This window comes from Anguilla rostrata, chromosome 11 (genome assembly GCF_018555375.3).
Source record: "Anguilla rostrata isolate EN2019 chromosome 11, ASM1855537v3, whole genome shotgun sequence".
In the NCBI taxonomy this organism is placed as follows: Eukaryota; Metazoa; Chordata; class Actinopteri; order Anguilliformes; family Anguillidae; genus Anguilla; species Anguilla rostrata.
In genome coordinates, this window is record NC_057943.1 from 33,655,968 (window position 1) to 33,683,589 (window position 27,622).

General features: G+C 43.5%; 1 protein-coding gene across 2 annotated transcripts; it reads right to left on the bottom strand.

Moving 5' to 3' along the window:
* Nucleotides 1-4,131: 4,131 nt before the first annotated feature.
* ccn5 (cellular communication network factor 5) lies at nt 4,132-10,558 on the bottom strand. 2 transcript variants are annotated; one of them, XM_064299465.1, is made up of 6 exons: nt 10,410-10,558; nt 9,512-9,728; nt 8,994-9,242; nt 6,450-6,742; nt 5,041-5,348; nt 4,132-4,942 (listed from the first exon to the last, which is right to left on the bottom strand). In XM_064299465.1, the coding sequence occupies exons 1-5, from the start codon at nt 10,470-10,472 to the stop codon at nt 5,055-5,057; spliced, it is 1,116 nt and encodes a 371-aa protein (XP_064155535.1). In that variant the 5' UTR covers nt 10,473-10,558; the 3' UTR covers nt 4,132-4,942; nt 5,041-5,054. The 2 variants fall into 2 exon arrangements, with proteins under 2 accessions (XP_064155535.1, XP_064155534.1); XM_064299464.1 differs by having other exon boundaries at nt 4,132-5,348.
* Nucleotides 10,559-27,622: the final 17,064 nt, after the last annotated feature.

Here is a 27,622-nt window from a genome sequence, read left to right on the forward strand (position 1 = left end):
GCCAACTGGCATGCTTAGCGTACTAATAAAACACGCCGAGGTGACATCACTGCTCAGCACCAGCAAGACAGATAGCTCTTCCAATCAATTGCGCAGCGTGGACCGCGGAAAAACCAATCAATTAAAACGAGCAGAAAATGTTTATCTTTTCGTTCCTGACAAACGAATGGAGGCGGTATGACTGGATCATTACAGTTTACCAATGAGGTCGTCAGGTCTGTTCTGTAAATCATGATGGTGTCATTTTAAAAAAAAATTCACGTTGTCATCCTGCAGTTCTCCGAATCCATGCTTGATTTTGACGCATGGGTGCTTGATTGCATTGACCGAAACGACGTCAAGTATAACTTTTGGTTTAAAAGAATCTGCTTAGTCCACTCTGGTACACACTTTGGGTGTAGACACATCGCACATGGTAGTCAGCTGTCCATCCTTTGGGGAGAAGCAAATGATACGTCGCGTAAGAGCTGCGATGAAACAACCGAAAAAGTTCTCGCTTAAAACAAAAAAAGAACCTTAACAAAGGAGCCTTAACGGAGCGTTTTGGTGATAGTCAATATGTAACACAACGGAGCAAAGCACTGGTCGCTGTTGCTTGATGGAGGATTTGCGACCAAACCAGTGTGCTAAAGCGACCACAGAGAAGAACTGTGACGATAAACCAATGCGCGCGTCTCCCTCTGCTACAACAAGCAGAGAAAACACGCACGCGCTTCACAGTCGTTAGAATTTCAACTCATGTCTCTAAAGAAAATGTATATATCGCAAACAAGTGCGTGTTCCCTGCAATCGAACCTTGAAGAAAAAATAGGTTACTCCACGATGTGCACGACATCTTGATTAGCCCGTGGTTTTTGTGGTCCCCAGCGGTTAACAATACTGTCTTTAATTTCCCCTCTGTCTTCAATTTGAATCGAAATACCAAGGGAATGACAGCTGACCTTTTCCACGGCCAGCATACAATTTGCTAACAAGTTTTTTTATTTAGAAAAAAATGAAGCTATTTCAGGCTCATGTTGGGCTGTGTAAAACGAATACAATGGGACACGTGGATCAATAACACATAGACAGTGGTGTGGCTGCATGAATTCTGCGCTAGGTAACGAAGCAATTAAAATTAATCAACAAATAATTACTGCACAATACACTGATAATAAAAACGAACACCACACTCATTCAAATATGGGTAGAGATTTTATACATACACTAACTGATTATGTCTATTCGGTGTGCGTAAAGCTCAACTGATTTCTCAAGAGGTATGACCAGAAGCCTTGACATTTAGCTCGTGCCGCCTTTGATCTATTTAAGGTCTTTACATGCGAAAGGCCAATTCGAGTAGCTCCTTCATTTGGAGAATTTTGAATCGCAGCAATCAAAACGTTTCTTTAATTTATGGTCTGATTGATTTCATTCGTGTACTTACCCATGGGATTCTTCGAGACTCGTCTTTGGGCTTGATAGAGGCTGTCTAATTGGACAATGTGACAATTAAGTTTCCCGTTTAAATTCAGCTGGGCTTTCGGGTTTTAGCATGAAAAGGCCGGTGTAACTTGAATTAGCATCAGCAGTAGTTTCACTCTCCAGGGTTTGAAAGTATCTCATCTGTCAATTCTATACACTCAAAGAAGAAAGAGCTTCAAATGGTTCCTTTGTGCATCCATGTCTATCTAGTTTAAAGTGTTCTTTGTCCATTAAAATATTTCAATCTGGGAAATTTCACACTTAACACCAACCATAGAGGGTCACATAAAGAACTAAAAATGGTTCCTATATGAAGACAAGCCAAAGAACCCTTTTCTGATAATGTAATTTTACATATTAGGACATAAACCGTAATCTAATCATCATCAAGTCCTAAAAGTGGATTAATCTAACCTCATGTAACAAATAACACTTATCATGCAGTGCCAATAGTATTGGGCCACCTGTGGCTTTGTTTAAAAAAAATTTAAAAAAAGTTTAGGTAGAGAAGAATGTAATTAATATTTGCACATTCATTGAACAAAAACCCAAAGTATTCACTTTTTTCAGTTTTTTTTCTACAATAACACAAACGATTATTTTACTTAAAATAATCTTTGACAAGACTGCTTAGGATCATTGGCCTGTTGCATGCTTTGCTTTCAGCCAGGCTTCATCTGTCTGACAGATGGTTTCTCATTTTTCTCTAGAACACACTGGTATTGAGAGGAATCTGATGTTGACTCAATGTTTGTGCAGTGTCCAGGTCAGGTGGCTACAAAACAGCCGCAAACGCTCACCCTTCCAACATCTTCCTTGATGATTGGCATGTGGCAATACACGTAATGCACATGGCATTGTTCATCATGGACACACAACTCCACTTTGGTCACATCTGTCCAGATGACAGCGTTCTAGAAGTCTTGTGGTTCATTCAGGTGCAGTTTTGCAAACCTACCTCATGCTGCAATAGAGAGGTCTTTTCCCCTGGAAACTCCATGAAATTCCATGAAAACCATACTTGTTCAGTCTTTGCCTTGAAGTGGAGTCATAAATTATAACATTTACCATGTTGATTGCAGCCTGTAGATCCCTCAGTGTAGCTTTAGGGTTCTTTGCCATTTCTGAGAGTGAATTTTCTGGGATGTCCACTCCTGGGTAGATTGGCAATTGCCTTACTGTAATTGTGCTTCATTTATAAATGATCTTTCTTACTGTGAAATTGTGACTTCACTGTGACCTCCTATTCTTGGGAAATGGTTTATTATTGTTGCCTGACAGATGGGCAGCAGCAGTTGGTTCTCTGAGATCATCACAGATGTCTTTTGTCCCTGGCATGCTGTGTTTACACAATCCGGAATGCTCCAGACCAAGTCGCCAAAGTTTCTGCTTTTAAATACAGGCGGCAACACTTATACATCAAATAATCATGTGTGCTTGATTAGCAGAGTCAGGTTCTAATACCTTCTGGATTTATATGGAACTAGTAAGGATGGATGCATTTACTTACTCCATACATGGCTTCTGCATGTTGGTATATTTTTGGTTGAATAAATAATAGCAAAGTCAAATTTGTCTGTCATGAGTCACATGAGGTTAGATTTATTTACGGTTTGGACTTGGAAAGGACTAAATGTGGGCTACTCATGTTCTAATATGTAAAATTAAAGATCTAAAAGAGGGTTTACTTTCTTTTAACATCACTGTACTTTGCATATATGTCTAACATTACAAGAAAGGGAAACTATAGTGCTACTAAGAGGTGAGTGCCCAGTTGTCCAAGCGTAACTTGTGTGTGTGCAGGAACTGATTTTATCATAGTGCAGCCCTGCCACCTACAGGCAATCCTAAAAAATTCAGCTGTTCACTGACCCACAGGTTAAATTGTGTGATGTCCTTTCTTTAGATACATATATATATATATATAATTTAAAAAATAATACAATCATACCGAAATACCAAAAGGGTATTTTTCATTTCAAAAGAGGCATAACCAGCTGCGACTTTAATGTGGGAAGGGGGCGGAGTATGTGTGCTCACATACCAGGATCCCCCACATCTTTTGGTCCATGTTTGCTTCCTCAGTGAAGGGACATTTTTGTGTTATATCACCTTAAACGCAGAACTGTCCATTTCCACGTTCTGTTCTGATGTGGTTTCCAGTGGATCCATTTCAGCCAATTCAAACACCGGGCCTCATTCACATGTGTACTTTTTTACCTTTTTTTTGTCTGTATTTGTGGCTGTTTCCTTATGCAAATCACATGAATAGGTTTGTGCATAAAATTTACAAACAGCCAGCATTCATCATCTCATACACCTGGGATATGCACAAAAACAAAGGTCCGTGCATGTGTCATGAACCTCATTTTTTTTTCTTCGTAGGAACATTTTTAAGAACAAAAGTAAGAATACGTTTTAAATAAGAAGTTTTGTGAATGAGGCCCATTCTGAGTATGTTATTTTATGGTTCAGTTAATATGTAGTAGTAATATGTTAACAATAGCACTTAAAGGAACTACTTTACATTTAATAATTCCCACCTGCACAGCAAACTGTACAGGGTAAAACTAACTCTGATAAAGGTCATTAATTAATTTTACTCTTATATATCAGGTCCCTAATACATAAGCTCTGTTACAGGTGATTTAACAGCGGGAATTGCTCTTAGACATACACAATGATTTAATGCATATGCAATTTGGACAGGTGAATGTATGTTGCGATGAACAAATACACAGTACGTGGTAGGCAAACAGAACACAATGAAAAAATACTACAGTACCACTGTTACAGTGACAGTAGAAACATACACCTTGAGCTACTTATAGAAATTCAATAGTCATCTACGAAAGCTTAAAATTACACTTCCAAATTACAAAAATTACACTTCCAAGTTTCACGTTTTTGTAATTACAATTATACAATTACAATTACAAAAATAGTCATTTCAAAATTACAAGATGATTATAAGCATGAACAAAATCAGTAATAGCAATATTTACATTAAATGTGAATGCAATCTCTGAAGCAGTTGTCTTTTTAAAAAATGTAACAAATGGTATAGATATATACAGTTCCTTTTATGTACATGTAAAGCCATCTTAAGTAACTGAAGAGTTGGTATATATCTCTGAATTGAAGTCTTCAGCCTTTCTCTAGAAGCCAAATACCTTAAAGAAATTAAAGGTACTTCTTGTTCAAAGTTATGAAAAATATAAATTCTTTAATATCTGAGCAGATTAAAAACTGTAAGCTACCTATTATTTGACAGGGAAGTTAAGAATGCGACCATGTCCTATTCCCTGTGTGCAAGGTCAAGAGGTCATTGGGTCAAGGGGTCAAGGGGTGGTGAAAGAGCTGTTCTATGTTTTGTGAGAAAAAGCACAGGTGGGTTTTTTCTCCAGTCATCCGGTACAGCAGGAGGAGCCCTTCTGAATCCAGGCCCGTAATTAAGTCACAGACATTGCCGCCATTACTGGGAAGGAGAGAAGACTCCCATTTTAATCACTTCATATAATTATATCAGCGATAATATATACCATCTTTGGCATGGGGTGTGGGTTCAGGGCTCACCATGTGAGGGCGCTCTAGGTCCGGAGCGCAGTTCCCCCGGACGTGGCCGCGTAGGGGCGGGGGCAGTTGTAGTGACAGACGCAGGAGTCGATCACCATGACGGGGTAGACTCGGTAGCGCCCCCCCCTGCCCTCGGCGGGGCAGGCGAAGGTCACCGGGACGGTGCGGGTGCGGTAGGGGGTGCAGCAGCGGCCGTCGGCGCACAGGCCGCAGTACCTGGGCCTGTAGGCCTGCGCGCTGTGACACCCCCCGTGCTCCAGTCGCTCCGGCAGCGCCAGCTGGTAACTGGCTCTACACCGCCCCCCGCCCTGAAACAGAGAGCAGCCACATTACCCATCAACCCCCCCACTGCCCCTTACACTGGAACGGCCTGCAGCGCCTCCTACTGACTGCAGAAATGAACAGTCTAAATATGAACTGTGATCTATACGCTATGGAATAAGAATCAAATATACTGTGTCTGGCTTGATCTGTAGCAAAAAAACATACCAAGTATTTAGCGCATCTTAACATTCTGCAAACTTGTACTACAACAGTGTATTTCCTCTGGATCACAAAATTCATTCGTTCAGCCTTTCAGCAAGTGATAACAAATATCTGCCTTATCAACAAGCAAAACCACGTAATGGCAAAAGGCCTGTGGTTTGCAGTCTGTTTCTACAGGCACACAGAACTCTGCCCTAAAGGGATAACACTGGTAATTTTCATTTTTTCGGTATCGTCAACATCTTGAAAATAATAAAACTGAAAATGTCCCCGTCCAACAGTACTTTTTGACATTTTCCTGCCCCATTTAGCGTTCAACCAGGAAAGGCATCCATTTCAGTTACGTGTTGAAGCCATTATATACTGTATTTCTATATGCTTATGACAGCAATGACAAGGCATTATGTGGTACTCAAAATTGTATTTTGAACAAAAAAATCCATTGCAAAAGACATCCTCAATGAAATGTGCTGTTACTGCAGACTGCCACAGGGAGGAGCCACATTCATCAAAGAATAGTGCACACAAAAGTCACCCCCAAAAGACATTCAAAAATGTGCCTTGTTTTTACAGCAATCTCTAAACCAGCAAATAAACAACAGCAACGGTGTAACCAAAAATGTATTTGCAAAAGTGTTACAAAATGTGTCACAGAATTTCTAAACCACAGAAAAGTTAGTGGTTTATCAGTTAGTAATTATAAAACAAACAAAGACACAGGAAATAGTAAAATCTACAAATGAACAGTTACTACTACTACCACTATTATTAGTATTATTATTATTGTTATTATTATTATTATTAGCTGGTGTCTGAATTACGTTACATTACATTTATTTGGCAGACGCTTTTATCCAAAGCGACGTACAGTAAGGGCATGAATCATTTCTGGGAAACAGGAAGGGACAGTCAAGGCCGCTCACCACGCGGGGCCTTGGCGGGGCGCTCCAGCAGGGCCGGACCTGGCAGAACCGCAGCTGTCTCTCCATACGGCAGACTCGGTTCTGGTTGGAGACGCGGACGGAGACCCCGGGACCACACGTGCGGGAGCAGGCGCTCCACTCCGTGCTCTGCACTATGCAGTGTGAAGCAGGGATCTGGATCTGGTTCTGGTTCTGGTTCTGGTTCTGGTTCTGGTTCTGGTTCGGGATCTGATTCTGGTTCTGGTTCTGGTTCGGACCTGAGACACGCGGCCGAAGCCTGTGGGGACTGTGGGCTGGAGCACAGCACATAGCGAGGGGACTCATCATAAAACCAAATTTCCCACAGAGTTCTGGGCTTCTCATTTAAATGTTATCCAGTAGCATCACTATGTGCCGATAAGGGGTTTCATCTCATTCATTTAAATAAGCGTGAAGGCTGGCTGTCACTCATACCCAGCCCAGGGAAGGTGTGTGTGTCCATGGTATTTTAAAAGAAACTTAGCTGAGTCGGCAAGATGCTTACAAACCCAGGGAAAATGCTTTGATTGATGAAAATGTGTTATGTCCAACTAAATTCTTTCCCTGATATTTTCATTAAAAAAACTCCACAAAGGCTAAGTCACCACCATGCAGCACACAGACTACTACAGCAATGGTTAGGGTACTGGATCTGTAAGGGTCTGGGTTTGATTCCTACCTGAGGCTACATAACTGTATCATTGAGAAAAATCTAATCTAAATCTAAATTGCTTTAATAATTATCTAGCTGTAAAAATGGAGTATAAGTAAAAAGAATCTGTTTAAGCCATTCTAGATAAGATAATCCGCCAAGTATGTCATGTAATGACTGTCTGAATTGTTCTGCTCATACCTAAACTTGATAGTAAGAACTCTTGGGAGATTAAACATGAACAAAACAGACAGCAGTGTCACAATTAAGGTGAAAAAATAGTCAAAGAATTTGAAATATCATTTAAGAAACAGTACATTTCTATGCAATGAAACAGAAGAGATGGTGAAAAGCTACAAAACAAATATTGTCCATGGGATGTGACAACTTCAATGCATCTGTAGAAATGTATTTTTCAAATTACCTGGAATTTGTGAGCACTGGGTTACAAAATTGGGAGAAAAAAAAAGAAACCCGGCGATTACCCTCGTCCCTGCGTTTCTGTTTTTTTTCGCTGAGCTCACTGGTGCTTCATGAACTCTATGTGAATGAACAGCCTGTACAGAACATTCTGGCACTGACGTAACATGCCACTATGTAACATCCCGTAAAACAGGCAAATGTTTTCGAAAAACTCCATTTGATCTCCCATTAGAATCTCTGGGAAACACTTTCCTTTCCGTTTAGCTCTGTCAGTTTCTAACGGAGACGTCAACCTTTCTCCTGAGTCATGGAAACAAAGTGTTGTGGAGTCTGTGAGGTGCACATCCTATTTTACTAAATAATTTCTGTTTCAGAGACAGAAACAGCACTGTGTCCATGAATAGCCAGGCAGAGGACACTGTGTTGTATAATCTAGCATTATTTTTTTTAGCAAACAGTTTATAAATAAATCTATCATGCTTCTCTGAGATGGTCGTCCTCACCATCACTGTAGGCCAGAGATCTAAAACTCCAGTTCTAGGGGGCCGCAGTGTCTGTTGGTGTTTCATGTGTTTCAGCACTAAAACTTTGACAGAGTAGATTAACTTTGTTTCCAAACTGGCTGCCACAAAAACCAGCAGGCACTGCGGCCTTCCAGGATTGGAGTTTAACCAGCAGGCACTGTGGCCTTCCAGGACTGGAGTTAAACCTGCAGGCACTACAGCCCTCCAGGACTGGAGTTAAACCTGCAGACACTGTGGCTCTCCAGGACAGGAGTTAAACCTGCAGACACTGCAGCCCTCCAGGACTGGAGTTAAACCTGCAGACACTGTGGCCCTCCAGGACTGGAGTTAAACATGCAGACACTGTGGCCCTCCAGGACTGCGGTTAAACCTGCAGGCACTGTGGCCCTCCAGGACTGGAGTTAAACCTGCAGGCACTACGGCCCTCCAGGACTGGAGTTAAACCTGCAGGCACTACGGCCCTCCAGGACTGGAGTTAAACCTGCAGACACTGTGGCCCTCCAGGACTGGAGTTAAACATGCAGACACTGCGGCCCTCCAGGACTGGAGTTAAACCTGCCGACACTTTGGCCCTCCAGGACTGGAGTTAAACATGCAGACACTGCGGCCCTCCAGGACTGGAGTTAAACCTGCAGACACTGTGGCTCTCCAGGACTGGAGTTAAACCTGCAGACACTGCGGCCCTCCAGCACTGGAGTTAAACCTGCAGACACTGCAGCCCTCCAGGACTGGAGTTAAACATGCAGACACTGTGGCTCTCCAGGACTGGAGTTAAACCTGCAGACACTGTGGCTCTCCAGGACTGGAGTTAAACCTGCAGTCACCACAGCCCTCCAGGACTGGAGTTAAACCTGCAGTCACCACAGCCCTCCAGGACTGGAGTTAAACCTGCAGTTTGAGTTTCCCACTGTAAACAGACTGCAGTACCTGTCAGCGCGTCCCTGTGGACGGTGTTATCCAGGTCCTCGCACACCCACTCCTTGCAGCACTGTCCAGGCCGCTGGACTTCCCGGGGATGTGGGCAGTCGGGGCTGGGCAGTCGGCCGACGGGAGGACAGAGGGACACGCAGGCCACGCCCCCTCCCGAGCACGTGCACATCCCTGCGCAGGAGAGCTGGAACTTCTGGCCCTCTCGATACGTCACGCCGTTGAGCTCGCAGCCTAGCTCGTCCTGACCTGAAGAGGCCAGAGCAGGAAGCTGAAGTCAGTTATCACTGTCCCCTGCACCTCCCTTCCTCTTCCAAACACATGTCCTGATCTGGAGAGCATGCCTGCCAAATACCCCCCCCCCCCCTCTCCAGATACAGGGCGGCAGGAGATCTGTGCTGGTTGTTGTGTACTGTTTTGCAGTGGCTTTTTTGCATGCTGGACATTCCATGTGATGCGTTTCAAATTACGTGTGATGATACACGCATGAAAGCACTCATTCAGACAGCAGTACTCACTGACACACTCTCCTGGGCCTCCCGGATAGCTTGCACTGTAGTCACACTGCAGACCTCGCTGAATGTCACAAATGGATTTGTCATCGCACGCTTCACCCTTCTGCCTGGCACACATCTGGCAGCACTGGCACCCGTCCATGACGAGGGGCACCCCCTCGGGGCAAAGGGGCACCAGGCCAGGGCAGTTACACTGGCCTGTGCAGAGCTGGCTGTCAACCTGGCACGATAGGAACATGTGACCGCATCATTTACATCATCAGTACTACCACCACCATTACATTTCAGATACAAGAGCAGATGCTTTCATTTACACAGAGGCATATTTACTGAAGCAATGTGGGTTCAAAAACTTGCTTGAGCATACAACAGCAGTGCCCCGTCTCACAATCTAATCTACAATCTCAGAGTTACCAGCCCAGTTCCCTAAGCACTACACTACACCTCCACAGTGGAGCATCATTGATTGCCATCATTATGCTAGTGACCAGTTTAACTGTAATATTCGCTGACTTGATGACCATGACCCAAGTTTTACCTCTGTACTGAACTGTGTTTTTCACTTACAGACCAAGAACAGAAGCAAATAAACCACATGTGCTGGTGTATGTACAGCTGGCACGCCTACAATCTCAATAACAGTCCGTTCTTTTGCGTAGCAGTCCCTTTTCTGCTATCTTCTGCAGAATGTTTAAAAATGAAATAAAGCACAAGTATTACCATTGTACTGTGATATCACTCAACTGAACATTCCTCACTTCAAATTCCAAGTTGATTTTCGACCTTTGTGAGCGCAAAATTTGCTGACGCAAACGTCAGGTAAACGTAAGCCTGCGGTCTTGTGCAGACGCGAAATCGTTGTTTGTTTTCAGCTGGAGGGAGAAAGCGGGAAACCCCTCACCTGTGTGACCAGGGAGAGGAGCAGAGCCCACGCAAACACGTAGTCTCCCGTGTGTCCCTCCATTCGAACCAGCCGTGGGAGCTGACCAGCTCGTGGAATGCGGTGTTGCTGCTCACGCTGGTGTCCGCGGACTGCCGCCGGGAAGTTTACCGGGACATTTATAAAGTCCGAGCTCTGATGTCACTGACAAGTCTGGCGTGTAAACGGCCACTGGACAGTGCTCATAAATATTTCAAATTCCACATCCCTGATTCCCATTTCCACAAACATGCAGTCAGACTTTTTCCCCCTTTCAGACTTCCATGGTGCCAAACAAGTTTAGAGAATACAACGTGAGCCGACACCCTGCAGCTAAGTAAGAGGCAATATTTTACTCTTTATGTGAATGTTAAAGAGATTATCACACGCATGCTGGCTTTTGTTTAAGATGTGTATCCATGTACGTTCCGTTTTGGGGCCTCTGTTTCTCTCCATACATTTAACCACTTGGGATAAATGATTCTAAAACACCTCAATGTGCACTGCTGTGCGAACGATGGACACTTTTGAAACTGAATATAAACCACAGGGGTCGCAGGCAGTGGAGAGACTAATAAATTGTGGTACTTGTGGATATTTTATTACTGTTTAGTGAAAATACAAATAGCGCTACTTGGTCCCTTATGGGTTTCAGATTTTAAAAAGGTACAGGTCATTGGATATGTAGACTGGACACATTTCTTTTCTTTAACCCATTTGAGAGCAGAGGTTGGAGATGGCGAAGAATATCTGCTGAGTTATGAGCATATCCAGACAGACCCTTTTCACTCTAAAAAAAAACACGTATTTTACGCTTTCGGGTTTAGTTATTGTAATGGTTTATTGCCTGGCAATCCATATTACATTTTGTCTTCTCAATTACTCCTGAAAGGCTCATTTTAAATGCTCTGTAAAACTGTGCCATCTTAGCCAGGATCTAACACTGGCTCCACATTAAATACAGACTCTGCTCTTTGCCAGTAATGCACTGAATCGCCATCAAACGTGAGGAATGTTTTATTCCATATAATCTTGCCAAACCCTTGTGGTCTGCAGCCCGACAGTTTTTTTCCCACAGAAATTTTAAAAGTAAAGGCAGGTGGCAGGACTTTCAGCTACGCGGCTCTGAAGCTGGAATTTTCCAAAACAAGGACGTGGGAGAGGTGATTCCAGACGATCCAAGCTAACAATCTTAAATTAAACAACTCCTGTTGTTTCCACGGCTTTTGCTTCACACACCTTTCCTCCACCATGTATGTGGTTTCCTGCACCGCCTCACCTGAAAAAAGCACGTTCTAAAGGGCAGAGTTGCCTTTGGCCCCGCTGCGACATTGGATTTTCTGTTTTGTTCAGGGGAGAGACTGCCCCCTACTGGCCGCCCAACGCTTCAATAGATATGACTTCGCGCTCATTGGGCTAACGAACGTCTCCATGAACTTATCAGCATTTTTCATTTCATTTTTTTCTTATCCGAGTTTGTTCTTGTGTTTGGAAACACGCATGGAGGAATACTCAGAGGATGTTTCCATTTAGTGTGCTTTATTATTCATGTAAAGTCTTTTTAAGTTACAGACCATGTTAACAAGTGTTTATCAATACAAGTATTATATTAATAAACTAATATATGAATATGAAATATGCTATTGATTTTAACTACATTAATTAACCTCAATTACTTCACATTTTTTACAAGTTTTTAATTGAAATTTCATGAGACTTATATATGCAGTCGTTGCTCCTGAGACAGCATACTTTGTGGTCCCTGTAACAAAAAAATAAATAGAAATGCCTGTAACTCTGTGCCTGTAACTCCTCAGTTACTCCTGCCTTTGTGTTAGACTCTCATTGGATATACTGTACTGTATATCTCTCCAATCATATAATCATACCAAAAAAATATGGACACTATCAGCTAATCAGTTGTCAGTGGCCATGTGATAGGCTTAGCAATGGCTTGATCATTATGACTTGTATGTATATTGACCTTTAAGCTAGGGAATAGAACATAAACTTTTGGGACACAGACTGGAAAATTTTGTATCAGTCATCCAATATGTGTCTTTACTGCTTAATTTTCATAATTGCTGCGTGCTGCTTGGACCCCATTAATAACTGCTTGCAGTTATATTTATTATTATTCTTTCAGTTTAGCTTTATTTAGTTTTAAGAGCAGAGGGGTGCACTAGGAAATGAGATTACGGTGTTGGCGAGCTACAGTAACTTAAACCTTAACCCTAGTTTTTCCGTATCAGAAAGCTGACTCAAATCAAGGTGTATCGCCATGGTAAATTACGCTGCAAAGGGGGTTATACTACAAAGGAAGCTTAACATACCGAGGGTTTCTCTGAAACAAAGTGACAGTACACCAATAGTGTACATTTGTTAGTTAATACACCTTATTTATCTTACCACTACTAACAAATAAATCTACACTCTAATTGTCATACAGTTTTTTTTTCTAATATGACAACTACTCATTCTAGAGCTCCTAAACCTTACACTCAATACAGGATATTTAAATATTGCCTGAAGCAATCACACCAAAGTGTATTCATAAACTCAAGAATTATGGGACTCAGGCCACAGTCCCATATTTAAGTGAAGTAGATATGGATGCGTTGTGTCCTGAAAGCTTGCACATTTAGGCCTACTCCCTTTGCTGAGAATGTAGCCTATATCTTTCATGAAGCGTAGGCCATCCATAGGAAGCCCACAGCTTAATTAGGTCTCTAAATAATCTCCGCCCTTGGGAAATCACCCAAGTTCTACGGGATCAAGCAGGAACAGAGGCGCCCTTTTCCAAGTTGATTGCTCAAAGGGTGGTGCTTTTATACACTGCATGTGGACAATTGAATATTACACACGTATGTGCTTGTTGAACATCCATTCTTCTCTGAGAAGGCTTTCCACAAGATTTTGGAACACGGCGGCGGGGATTCGCTTCCATTCAGCCGCAAGAGCATTAGTGAGGTCGGGCACTGATGTTGGGCAATGGGCCTGGCTTGCAGTTGGCATTCCAATTAATCCCAAAGTTGTTTGATGGGGTTGAGGTCAGGGCTCTGTGCAGGAATCTTTTATTAAGAGAAAAAGTTTTAAGAATGCGGCCCAATGTGTCTATTGAACAGTAAGTTCACTCCGACTGGCTAGTAAAGTTCTGCAGCAGTCCTTACAGCCACAAACAATAGAAATAATAATAAAATAACTTTTATTTTTGCACATTTATCTAATGTAACATATTAGCACTTACTAAGCACCTATCTGTTGGAGAAATTACATATTTCAGGTTGAATGATATTAGGTAACTGAGTGTTAGCTTGATTTCTGTCAGGACCACTGTCATCAAGTAGAACTTTATTGACAATAAAGGCAATACAGTTATGTTTGGCGGTATGGCTCTGTTCTGGAGCTCTCCCGCCAACCACGCAGCCCGCGTGGATAAGGCCGGGAGGCCAGCAGCCAAACCCCCCTAGAGGGGTACACACAGAACAGATCCAGCAGCAAAGCAGTTTTTAACACATATGAATGGAGCAAATGCAATTTCTTAACACAAGGATGGAGCAATACAACTTCTTAACACATAGGAATGGAGAATGCAAATTCTTGACGCATGGGGATGGAGCTGGGGTGGTGGAGGGGATTTACGAAGCAACGTGCAGCGCTTGCATGCAGGAGGAGCAGCCGAATGAGTAGAGGGAGGCTGTTTAAGTAGACCGCCCTGTTAGTGAATGTACTGTGATAGGCTAACATCACTCAGCTGAGCCATCAGCTGATTCGGCCGGAGCGCTTGACTCTCGTGACCTGCCAGAACTACGCGATGCTCCATTTCTGTCAGGACCACTGTCATCAAGTAGAACTTTATTGACAATAAAGGCAATACAGTTATGTTTGGCGGTATGGCTCTGTTCTGGAGCTCTCCCGCCAACCACGCAGCCCGCGTGGATAAGGCCGGGAGGCCAGCAGCCAAACCCCAAAACAACCATATGCCGATATGCTATCAATAAGTGTCTCCGGCTGATGTGATGACTATGTGTACGACCACCTGGAGGAAGCCCTTCGTCCAGTCGAGCCTTTCGGCTTGAGGTCGTCTATATTTTTGCATGGATCAGTGGTTATGTGTACCAACAGCATGTTGGACGTTCCCCTGAGGCCAATACTTAGATGTAATATTAATTAATAACCCCAAGGAACATACTATGTGTGGTATGATATTAGGCTATGTGTACCGACAGCTGTCGGTATTTCCCCTCGAGCGCCGCGATTTGAACTAACCGGGGGAAATATACTACCGACTACGTCAGTGTAAATGAATCTTCACTCGTTGCATAAGCCAGTAGTAGCAGCAGCAGGAGCGCGGTGGCAGTAACGCAGCAGCGTAGGAGCCATAGCGCAGCAGCAGTAAGAGCAGTGATGTGAAGCACGTGTTCAACGATGACGTGATGACTATGTGTACGACCACCTGGAGGAAGCCCTTCGTCCAGTCAAGCCCTTCGGTTTGAGGCCGTCCATTATTTATTTATTTATTTTTTTTTTTTTTTTTTTTTTTAATGGATCAGTGGTTATGTGTACCAACAGCATGTTGGACGTCCCCCTGAGGCCACTAGTTAGATGAATTATTAATTAATAAACCAGGGGAACATGTAATATTAGGCTATGTGTACCGACAGCTTGTCGGTATTTCCCCTTTAATTAATTAAATTAATTTATAATTCATGTATTCATTTATTTTATTAGCCATCGTATTGCACTGTATTTAGACGAAAATGCAATGTACGATTAAAGAAACTATGACAAAGTTTCGAAAGCACATGCTACAAATCTGCCTGGAACCAGCCATACCGGCAGCAGGTCTAAGGATGACGCGCCACGCCATTCGCGTGAGCATGCAATTGTAGAGACGGTGAAGCCAATACCTAGGCTATGTGGAGCATGTCCGTAGCAGGAGGTATAATTTTTTTCTCAACATGTGTGCTCAGTCGTGTGGTCACATGCCTGATCACATGCACGGTGAAGAGGTCAGAGCAGTGACGCGGAGAAGGCTACATGAAATCCCTTCTCCGCTGTGATAAGCCTAAACGCCCGTTTAGGTGTCATGGAATACAACGATACACTTATGAATGCGGAACGTACGCATTCGCGTCTTGCAACAGCACAATATTGAGAGAACCAGTTGGATAAGACAGAGTTAGCCTAATTTGTCTCATTACAATAAACATTAGCAGTCCCTAAACATTCAGCATCGTGATCTGACAGCTAAATTAGATAGCCAACCAAATTGTATCCTCGCAGATTTAACACCAATATGAATTTAATGTTTTCATTTTTCTGTCGCGATGATTGGGTCCTGATAGGAAACCGGCTTTTTAAGCGCAAATCGTGAATCAGTGGAGAACAACTTTCAGAAACCGAAAGTTGAAGCCGAAGCTGGTTTGCATTTACAACATTGGCTGTAGCCTACTTGCCGGTAACAGTCCAACACTCCTTGTAGTGTAGCGATTCAGCGAAGGGTAGAATGCAGCTTTGAACAATTTAGACATCTCAGCTCTTTGCAACACGCCCTGCCGCCCATGTTCAATCTGCCAAACCTATAACAGCCAGAGTTTAACTGCCATCTCGCAGCCCAATTTTTCCGGAATAACCGTTTACACCAGGAAGTAGGCATGGGGCTATCTAGTAGCTGCGTGTTAGCGACTGTCCTTAATCCGTCAGCCGTTCGTAATGAACGAAGGATTCTTTATCGATACGCCTACTTTTCCCATCTCAGCCAAGCGTGAGAACTTTGGCGTTCTCAATTCAGACATTTCCGCTTAGATTTACGTGCACGAACCCCAAATTCGCGTAAAACGGTCGATTGGAAGACCCCGCTCTGATCAAGTGGAGGGTGTAGCGTACGACCCAATTCTACTGCGTTCAGGAAGGTAGCCGAAAACATTCACGCCAGGAATTCTTTGACTCTGGTGGTGAGAAACTCGACAATAGCATGCCATTAACTTGTGCCCGCATATGTTGGAACGTTTCCGCTTTTAGCGAAAGACTTGCGATATTCGTGGAACCAGCCCCTCTGTGAGACGTCCCCTGCAATCGAACGTGTATATTCGGTGTTGTCAATTTAGCGACTTTTAGAGGAGGCCATAGCTACTTTCTATAGAAATAGTTGGCAACACTGTATATTATGCGTTTACGCTAGACTCAGAGCTCAGCAGAATTTAAATAAGGTTGATGACATTACCTAATCTGCAGCTAGCAGATATGGACGTGGCAGCAGCTTCCAGGCTTGAACATGGCGTCCTCCATGGAGGGGCGGCGCCGCCGCAAAGCAGCGCTCCTTGAATGAAGCTCCCTGGCCAGTTAGCAGTGAGGACAGTGCACCGGTATCCTCAATATTTGGAATAAGCCGCTTAGACAACGCTTTGCGTGGCTGGCCCCGAAATGGATCGCCTGCCTGCTGCAGCTAGAGCTTAGAGGTAAGGAGCAATGCAAATGAATAGCGAGACTTCTTCATAGTGCCTAGGCTGTGAGCTTAGACTAGCAGCTAACATGTAGCAAGTAGACTTGGTTTAGACTGGCAACGTGCCGTAGGCTAGCTGGATTGCAGGAAGACGAAGCAACGTGCAGCGCTTGCATGCAAGAGGAGCAGCCGAATGAGTAGAGGGAGGCTGTTTAAGTAGACCGCCCTGTTAGTGAATGTACTGTGATAGGCTAACATCACTCAGCTGAGCCATCAGCTGATTCGGCCGGAGCGCTTGACTCTCGTGACCTGCCAGAACTACGCGATGCTCCATTTTTGGTTTCACCAAGTACGCTGTGACTTGTGTGTTTACGTTAAGCACCATGTTGATGAAAAATGGGAAACATTGTTATGAGATCAGGCGAGACAGCATCTAATCTTGTGCTGTGAACTCTGTTCCGAGACAAAAGCCGATTCTGGCAACTTCCACAGGAGGAATTATCTGGCCCTTCTCCACAGCAACTAAATCTCCGGCAAAAGGAATTCCCAGCATTCCTCTAACCAGCTGACAACGGCCTGACCTCAGATTGAAGCTCTGCGAAAGTTTTTTTGTTCTACTTTATTTGAACCAAACAGTGAGTTGAGTGCATTATTTTTTAGAAAGAATGCCCAACATTTTTTAACTCAGTTTCCCTCTTGAATCAATACTCAGATATCAGTTCTAAGGTTAAATGAAAACATAAGAAAATTCAACGAGAGGAACAGGCTGTTCACATTTCCTGAAGTCTTGTACTTTGCCAAGCCTTAGAAATGCTTAAATCACTCATTCCAATTGTTCTCCCAATTTGGAATTCCTAAAAATTATTGTCGTCCCACCTCACCTCCACTCATAAATCAGTAGGACTTGCGGGCCGCAGCTAGGTCAGATGTAACTGGGTTAGTTCTGTCACAACCTGTCCAAACCACGGCTGCTCTGTGTGACCAGAGATATGATTAGCCTACAAGCTAGCCTACAGCTGTGCCCAATGCAAGGCTAACACTACTGATAGTTAGAGGTTGCTAAGGGAGTTATGAGGGGGAGAAAATAGCAGAGTTCCAAGATGCGAGTTAGTTAACCCTACATAATGTTGCATCACCTGTTGAGGCAATTAGATTGTGATTAGTTCCCTTAGTTTTAGACCTAGCACGGCAGGTTAAATCATGTTCTTTTTTGTTGTGCACTGCGCCTGTGGTTTGAAACTTGCAGATGTAATCACTGCAGACATCCTTCCCAATGATAATAGCCTACCTCATTTCCTGTTTCTTTGACTGCTGTTCCTGTGGGACTCCCACATCATCGCTCTGGCATTGCAGGCTGAATTCACGTCTACTCGAGGGCCATTTTTGACGTCTTTGCTTAGAGACTAAAGAAAGTATGGACTGGAGGATTTTGCTGATTTCAGTATTTGTATTTGTATTATAAGATCAATATTTGTATTGATCTGTATTTACCAATAACATGAACCTATTTGTAGGCCCTTGGCCACCAGCTACAGGGGACTGCAGTTATGTTCAAGTGTTTGATCATCATCTGTACCTGGGCTATAGGTCTCAATGCTCAAACTGGTCAAGCCTGAGCTGACTGACAGTAATTGAACATGTAGTTCATTACTTTACATTACATTACAGGCATTTAGCAGATGCTCTTATCCAGAGCGACTTACACAACTTTTACATAGCATCTACATAGCATCCATTTATACAGCTGGATATATACTGAAGCAATTCCGGTTAAGTACCTTGCTCAAGGGTACAATGGCAGTGTCCTTACCCGGGAATCGAACCTGCGACCTTTCGGTTACAAGCCCATTTCCTTACCCACTGTGCTCCACTCCGTCCTAATACTAATACTTCCTAAAGGTTCTGTTTACCTGTGTTCCTGCCTGTGGTTACAGGCTCTGTTTACCTGTGTTCCTGCTGTACAAAGCTGCCGGGTCTCGTCTATGTCATCACGGTCCTCATGGTGGATCTTCTCAGCACACAACTTCCTGCAGCACCAGCTGCTTTCCCTTCAAACCCTGGCAATGACCTTTAGGCCCATCTGGCATGCCACGACTTTGGCCACATGCCAGGCGGTAACCTTTCATGTTGCCGTGGCAACCTCGTCTCCTTACCACGCATTCTCCCAGCCAGGGACTCCCCCCACTCAACCACCAAGATGGATGATGACGGTCTAAGCACACGCTCTACCCTTCGGGTCGCTTACAATGGGTTGAGCACTCTGACACTGTGCAGTGTTTTTAACTGAAAACTATCAGCAGTATTTTATATATCCATGACGCATGAGTTATACATATTGAGATTTTATTCAGAGATGTATGTTTGACAGAATATTGTTCCCTTGGGGATCAATATGGCATCATCTCCTTCCATCTAACGCAGGACAAAGCAGGGGGCACAAACAATTGTAAAAGAAACGTCACACGCATTCCACAGAGGTCAAAGTAAGGAAGGGGCAGAACTTCCAAAGAGAAAGAAGTGAAGCAGTAGCATGACTGGAAATATACCCACAGAAATATTGCATTTTATGAACCCCGTTGGTGTCCAATGCACAACGACCTGACCGCATTCATATGACCCCTCAAAACTACATAATAGCACTCAATCAAAACACAGGTGCTATTGGACAGGCTCGTTCCCGGAATATGACAAATGCATAATATAATAGATGAGCAAAAATGCTATGTATGTGTGCAGTTATTTTAGCGCTGAAGCATGATATATATAGTGAGCTCCACAATGTTTGGGACAAAACACTTTGCATTGATTTGGCTCTGTATTCCACAATTTGAAAACCAACAATTCACATTTGGTTAAAGTGCAGGGGTATACATATATAAATGCTCTATTTTGACACTGTAAAGCATCTTCATGACAGTTTTCTGTAAAAAGTGCAACACAAATTAAATTGAAAATTGATTTGATTTGATGGCCCTCTGATCAGAGCACTGACAAGCCAATTGTTCAGTAGTTATCACTGATTTGAAATGATTGTAATACGGAAACCTGACACGATGAGATGATCAATAACAGAACCATGTGCAGAGCATTATAGGAAATATTTTCCTTGCAAAGTTCAAGGAAAATACTCCAGTTTTTATTTTCAATACACTGGGGAGGTTGAATAACTAAAATAACCAGACTGCTAATTTTTCTGAATCCCAGACTGGAGAATCTGTTCGTTTATTCCCCCCTACCACCACTCTTTTTTTGAGTCAGCTTCAAAGATTTCATCCAACTTCTGGGGAGGTTTTAGAATTTATGTATCATTTAAAATTCCTTCCTTTCATAAACATGCCTTAATCAAAAACACTGTTTCTCGGGGTTCGTCTGATAAAAAAATAACAAATAGAAAACTGATACGGACTTTGCTCGACATTCCATAATCACTTTAATGAGCCCAAAAAAGAACAATGAAACAGCAGGCAGAAGCTAGAGCCAGTTTGGCCTCTCCTCTCTTGGCTCAGTCTCCATTTGCGTGAGCTGAACATGAAAGGTGCGGAAATAAATATGGATGGAGACAGAAGAGGAAATTCAGACATCTCAAAAATATGCATTTGTAATTCAGGTGGGACTCGTGTAGTTTAACCCCGGCCACATCAGGAGCCCAGTTGATCTGCACGAGCTCCTCGGTGGCTTGGCTTAGCAGCATGCCTTCATGTTTGCGGTCAAATGCTCAGCAAAAATCCACAGGGGAAACATATTTACTTTACAGCGTTACTGTCACTGATCTGGCACCATGTGCCTGGGACAAAGATTTTTTTTTTTTTTAATTTTAAACCTTCTGAGCAAGGGCTCTGCTATATTTGTCAAATGAATTTCATTTTTTCAAAATAATACTCCTTATTTTTATTGCTTGAAAAATAAACACCTATCAAAGGGTAGAGATGGAATGTCCGGCAGTCACAGCCAAACGCACTGTAATTATGTCGCAGGAATGTCTAAAAAAATGTTCCCAACTTTTTTTTGGAATAGATGCTTCTCATGGTTTGTACGCAGTTGTAGAATGCTTCCAAATACTTTCTCTAGCCCAGCATACTTGAAACCTCAGACTCCGACTCTGAGGACTAAGGCTTAATGTAGTGCTTGCTAAAACCAGTAGCCAGTTCATCACACCGTCATATAACCCATAACTCTGGGTCACATTACTGAGCAACCATTTTGGATTTGACGGTGGTTCTATCCCAGGTGACTGGGAACTCCTAGATTAGGTTGGTCACTGTAAAATACAATCCCTCAGATTACTGCTGCATAAGGCTCACCTAATAACATGCCAGGACAGGTTAGCCTCCCCTCGTTGGTGCTAGCTCTCTCCTGTAGTATTGTGTAGTCCGTAGTTTGTCAATTTGTCAAATAGTCACTGGCTCTCTTGTAGTACTATTTGGCCTGTAGGGTGTACACTAATCACATTGTAACATTGTGCTGTCTGATGACATGACCTAAAGGAAGCATATATAATGAAAAAAGAAGGGGACCAAGGCAGCTCCCTTGTGCAACACCAAAAGATATGTCACATTTTTCTGACATGTGATCTCCAAGATTAGTATAAAATTGTCTCCCTGTAATATATGTTCAGAACCAGTTAAGAGCGCATTCGGAGAGACCAACCCAGTTTTCAAGATGATTGATTAGGATAGTGTGGTCAATCGTGTCAAAAGCTGCACTCAAATCTAGAATAAGAATAAGAATAAGAACTGAAACCTTGTTATCATCAGCACTAAGTCTAAGATCATTCACCATTTTAGTTAGAGCGGTCTCCGTACTGTGATTTGATTTAAAACCTGACTGGAACTTCTCTAGAGTACTGTTCCCATTTAGAAAGATGTTAAGTTGATTAAAGACTACCTTTTCAAGTATCTTGCTCATTAATGATAGGTTGGATGCAGGTCTGTAGTTACTTAAGACACTTGAATCTAAATTTGATTTCTTCAATAGGGGTTTCACAGCCGCAGTTTTGAAAGCGTTGGGAAAGATTCCAGAGATGCGTTAATTATCTTTAGAGCAGGTGTGGAGACACTCTTAAAAACATTTTTAAAGAATGCAGTAGGAACAGAGTCAAGATGGCATGTTGAAGGTTTACTCTGCGCTACAATCTTACAGAGCTCTGCCTCAGAAATGGCTGCAAAGCTTTTCATCGTGGCTGGCTTGTTACAGGGCAGATCATCTACGTTACCAGTGTTTCTAACAATACCAGCTCTGTGCAAAATGGGTAAATTCCTCACACTTTGAGGCGGAAGCTTGGTTAAGAAGATCATAGGCTGGCATGGGGTTTAGTAATCGATCGATAGTTGAAAGCAGTACCCTAGAGTTGCTGCCATCCTCTGCAATGACCCTTGAAAAGCGGGCTCTCCTTTCAGTGCGTACGCCATTATTAAAGGTAGTAATGCATTCCTTAAGAATGCTCCGATGAACCTCTAGTCTGGTTGTTCTCCATTTTCTTTCGGCTCTTCTACATAATCGCTTAAGCTCACGGATCGTGCTATTTATCCATAGTGCCGCTTTATCACAAAGCTTCTTTTTAACCTTAACTGGAGAGACTTTGTTCAACATGTTACCTAACTTGCTATTAAAGGCATCAACCATCTAATTTATCGAGCAGTTATCAGTACAGACATCCAAGGATTTTTCAAACTCGGAAAACTTGTACCATCTAAATATCGCTTTTGACTTGTGATTTCTTTTATTGTTACTGGAGATGTTTAACAGAACATCAAAGTACACACAGTAATGATCAGAAACAGTAATGTCAGACACTGAAACATTGTCGATGCTTATCCCTCGCGATACTACCAAGTCAAGTATATTACCATGCTGATGGGTGGGTTCACTGACAGGTTGAATTAATTCTAAGCTGTCTAATAGATTCATAAATTCCATAGCCTTGGAGTCAGCGCTATTATTAATATGAATATTCATGTCTCTGTTTAAAATTATTCTGTCATACCTAGTGAGCACAATGGACCTAAGCTCAGAAAACTCAGGAAGAAATACTGAGGATTGCTTCGGCGGCCTGTATAATGTTAAAATAAGCATGACTGGGTCAGCTTTAAGCACAATGGAAATTCAAAAGATGAACAGCTATTCCACCCCCTCTTTTACCCTGCCTTACTGACTGAAAGAAGCCATAGTTTGGGGGGGAAAGCTTCGATAAGTGTTGCCGGACCGTCATTGTTAAGCCAGGTCTCAACAAGAAACAAAATGTAAATCCTTATCCGAGATAATATTAATTTTTTTAAAAACTCTTATTTGTGAGTGACCTTACATTAAATAATGCCATAGCAATAGGGCCTGAAACAGACAGAGGCTGACAGGGAGAAATCGGTCTCAGGTTGGATAACGTAGCAGTGCGTGTGGGATGTGCTGCTCTGTGTAGTCTGTGGGTGATAAGAACAGGCACTGACATTGAAGCAAGAGGGGGAAATGGGAAGAGGGGGGAGGGTGGAGGAGGGAGGGAGCCAGGCGTTCCTGGATAAGGGTCCATGCCTGGTAGAGGAGCTGTAGGGTGGGGTGCCAGTGTCAGGACAGGGACCCTGAGGACATCATATTGCAGTCCTCGTGGCTCTGGTGTGATGGGCCACCCGGGTGGGAGATGGCCAAGCCTCTAGCAAAACACTCATCTCCAGAAGTTTTGACTTGAGGAAGTCAGCGACCTGGCGGGCATGGGAGAGATGGGGGAGGCTGGGGGGCTGAGGTCCGTGGGGCAGACAGAGATAGTCTTTCCAGGCCTGTGGTCGGGCCTAGGACAGGATCAGATGAGTGGGAGGTGGGAGATGCGGAGGGGGGAGAATGCATTCGCCTGTTGGTTGATCCTTGAGGGAGAATGCCACTCAGCCGTGACCTTGTAGAGATTCTGAGCATTGGCCGTTGTTGGCTCTGGGGGGGGGGGGTGCATATGCTTGTTATCAGCATCCTTGGGGCTTGTGTTCGCGCCATAGATTATGTTGGTGCTTAGGAGCCACGTCCCAGTCCAGTTTGGATGAATGCCATCTTGTTTAAAAACTCAATTTCGGAGTAAAAACAGGTTGAAGTTGTCAATGAAATCTACTCCATATGTGGCACAGGCTGTTGTTAGCCATGTATTAAGGCTGAGTAGCCACTGGCTCCGTTGTAGTATTGAGTGTATAGCATAAAATAGTTACAGACTCTCCTGTAGTACTGTGCAACCTGCTGAGTGTAAAATGGTAACTGGCTCTCCAGTAATACTGTGTAACCTGTGGGGTGAAAAATAGTAAGTGGCTCTCCTGTAACACTGAGTGGACTGTAAACAGCCTGAGGGTTTCCCCTCGGTCATTGGAGGCAAACCATTTGTTCAAGGACAACAACAGCAACAACAACCTGGGATTGGAGCCTTTGGTTACAAGATTACAGGCTACTGTAAGCTGCACAACCGCACTGCCCTTTCACAGTGGTTACACAAGGAGCTGGAAGTCGGCAGAATTTTTTCCTTCCACAAAATTCCCAACCTAGGGCGACCTTCCAAAGATCACCGGCTGAAAAAACCGACATTCCTCTCCCTGCACCTCACCGTCACAACAACCACACATGGACACATCCAACCAGTCTGTGTTTGTCTTCTTTCCAACGCAAAGCTGAAAGACATGGGAAAGTCCTTTCCTGTTCGGGGGGGGGGGGGGGGGGGCTAGGGGCCATGGAAGGATTGCTTAATTTTCTATAGCTGGACTCATTTTAGACGCCCCGTGCTCCGACTACTGATTAATCTGAAAGGAAACGAGAGCTGAAACTAAATACATCTGTGGGTCTACGCTACCCAGAATGGTACTCTCTCTGTTGAGGAATAAACTGAACTTGAAGTGAAGTGAAATCTCAAGTCAAATTTTTAATTGGTCTTTGAGGTTTGGCATACTGACCCTTTGAATCAACTATTAAGATTTTTTCCCCTGGCAGTAGCTTGTCTAGGCAGCCAAATCATACACACACTCATGTACTTAACTCATAGTTCCCATAAGTGAGGTAATTCCAGACTCTTTGGCCTCTCTCTGCCAACTTCCTGCCAATCTCTTAACTTTACAAAGCACCTTTATACCTGTAAGCCTGTGGAGCTCTAGCTGGTACTCACCCACCCACACACACACACACCCACCCACACACATATACCCACCCACGCACACACACACCCACCCACACACACACATATACGCACACACACGCACACACACACACACACACACACACGCACACCGACATACACATACATCCACACACACCCACCCACACACACACCCACGCACACACACACACACACACACACACAGCTTGTGTGGCCTACCACTTCGCAGCTGAGCTGTTGTTGCTCCTAGATGTCTCCACTTCACAATAACAGCACTTACAATTGACCAGGGCAGCACCTAGCAGGGCAGAAATTTGATAAAAACTGACTCGTTGGAAAGGTGGCATTCTATGACAGTGCCACATTGAAAGTCAGTGAGCTCTTCAGTACGACCCATTCTACTGCCAAAGATTTTCTCCAGAGATTGTATGGCTGTATGCCTGATTTTATGCACCTGTTAGCAACGGGTATGGCCAAGCCCACTAATTAGAAGGGGTGTCCACACACTTTTGGCCACATAGTGTCTGTATATATAGATAACATACATACATATACATCCAGCTGTTGTCCAGATGTGCTGAGCTATGCAGACCTGCCGCTGTCTGACATGGAGGGCTCAGGCCGGCCAAGACGTTTTTCACTGACAGGAAATGACACCTGGATTCCGAGCGTTTTAACTGGACGTGTGAAAATCCCACCAGCCCGTCACAGGAGCACGCTCCGTCCGTGACGAGGGCGCTGTCCCAGGCAGGGGTCAGCCACTGACGTTTGACGGGGGGGGCAGGGGGTTGGCTCTGTGGACACAGCCTGTAAAACAGTCATCGCCCGCGCCTCCGCACACGGCACCCCCGCCCCATCCCGCCCCGCCCCGTCCCACCCAGCCCTGCTGACAGCTCTTTGAGAAATGAGGGCCCTTCCACTGCCCAGTCTTTGAACGCAAAAACGAACATGTTTATTTTATTGCTCCGAGAGAGAACAAAAAACAGCCCAATTAAATTCCTGTCGGGCGCTCCCTGTACCCTTTAGCCCGTTAGCATAGCACAACACCAGCTAAAGTAGCACAACTTACCGATGGCCACAGCTAACTTATTTCCTGTATTGTGAAGTTGACAAATTCACATTTTTGGATGACTACAAAAGGTGTCAAAGCCAATTAGATTACTATGGCCTTATGGCCTTGGCTGTGGTGTTTTTTTTCCCCTTCAAAAACAGTCAATCACACCTTATCAGACTGTAATGAAAAAAGACTGAACATGTGTGAGGTCGTTTTCTGGTGTTATCCCTCTGGGTTTGGTCTCGGATGTTGCATGATTCTCTGGTGTGCTACTCTGCTGCATATTGAGCTGCAATGCACCCTTCTCGTTACACCCTGTAGAAGGTGTATCATCAATTAAGGAAGACAATCGAACATAATCAGGTAGAATATACCCATCATGCAATATACTAAAAGGTTAGCACGAGCTATGTTACCTGGAACTTGCCTTAAAGTTGTTCTAGTGCCAGAAATTCCTATCATTTTACCAGAAGTTGCCAAAAGGTTTCAGGTGTTACACTCTGTTAAGGACATAGTTGAGGCTCAATACTGTAAGGCTGTAGCTACAGGGCCCAGCCTACATTAAAGGAAAGAACATCTACCAAAAAAGGCAGCCAGAAGCCATAACATACACGCAAATCTCACATTCAGGTGTGCACTGAGAACCAATTTCACACCCATACACCCAGCTCCAAATATCCCAGAAATGTCAATGAAAGCAAGTGAGTTGTCCTTCCCAGGTACATATGTTTTTGGTATACTTTTTTAATTGAAATTTGGTGAAATTAATATTTTTTAAAAGAAATGTTTTGCTTGTATGATGGAATTGTAAACAGCTGTCATTCCATTTTGAGAAACAGAGACAGTGACTGAGAAAGCCAGAGTGAAAAAGAGCTTGCAGCGTAATTGTGAGCCAAAACGACAAACTAATGTAGACTCAATCCAGGCCTAAGGCTCGGTCACGTCTTTTCTGAAATGAAATATTTAAAGCAACACCGCAAATCCATTTTCAGCAGTAGGCCTAGTAGTTTATTTTGTATTCATTAAGAGAACGTCTAACCAGACTTCACACATCCTCTTAGTACGGAGCTCATGGAAAGATGTGGACAAACGCGTATTAATGGCCAAAAGCGTTTGTTTGGCACAAAAACGGACACACAACACATGCCTTTGTTCACTTCTGGTCATCTCTGCTAAAAATATAAAATAAAACAAATATGTTGCAAGACCTGCGTTGATTCTGCCAGACCACTTCCTCGGCAGCGGTTGACTGTGTCAATATTTTTAGCCGAGCTTATGCACGTTTATTCCGCGGGACGGTTCTGAAGCACGGCGGTAGCCGTAAGATCGGGTGTGTTTAACAAGATTAACTTCAGAAAACATCTGCGCATATTTCCTCTACGTTTCATGGTTGTAGATGTTCTTTGGGATTAAAATCAATGACTCCAGCGCACGAAAGGGTCTTTGAGAAATCAAGAGGCAGGTGTACTCTTCAAGTAAATTAGCTGCAGTTTTAAGCAGTACCCGGTCAAAAAAAAAAACAAGACACAACGGCCTCATTTACTCATGAGTTACTCTTTGATTTAATTGTTAATGTTTTCAAAGATCAG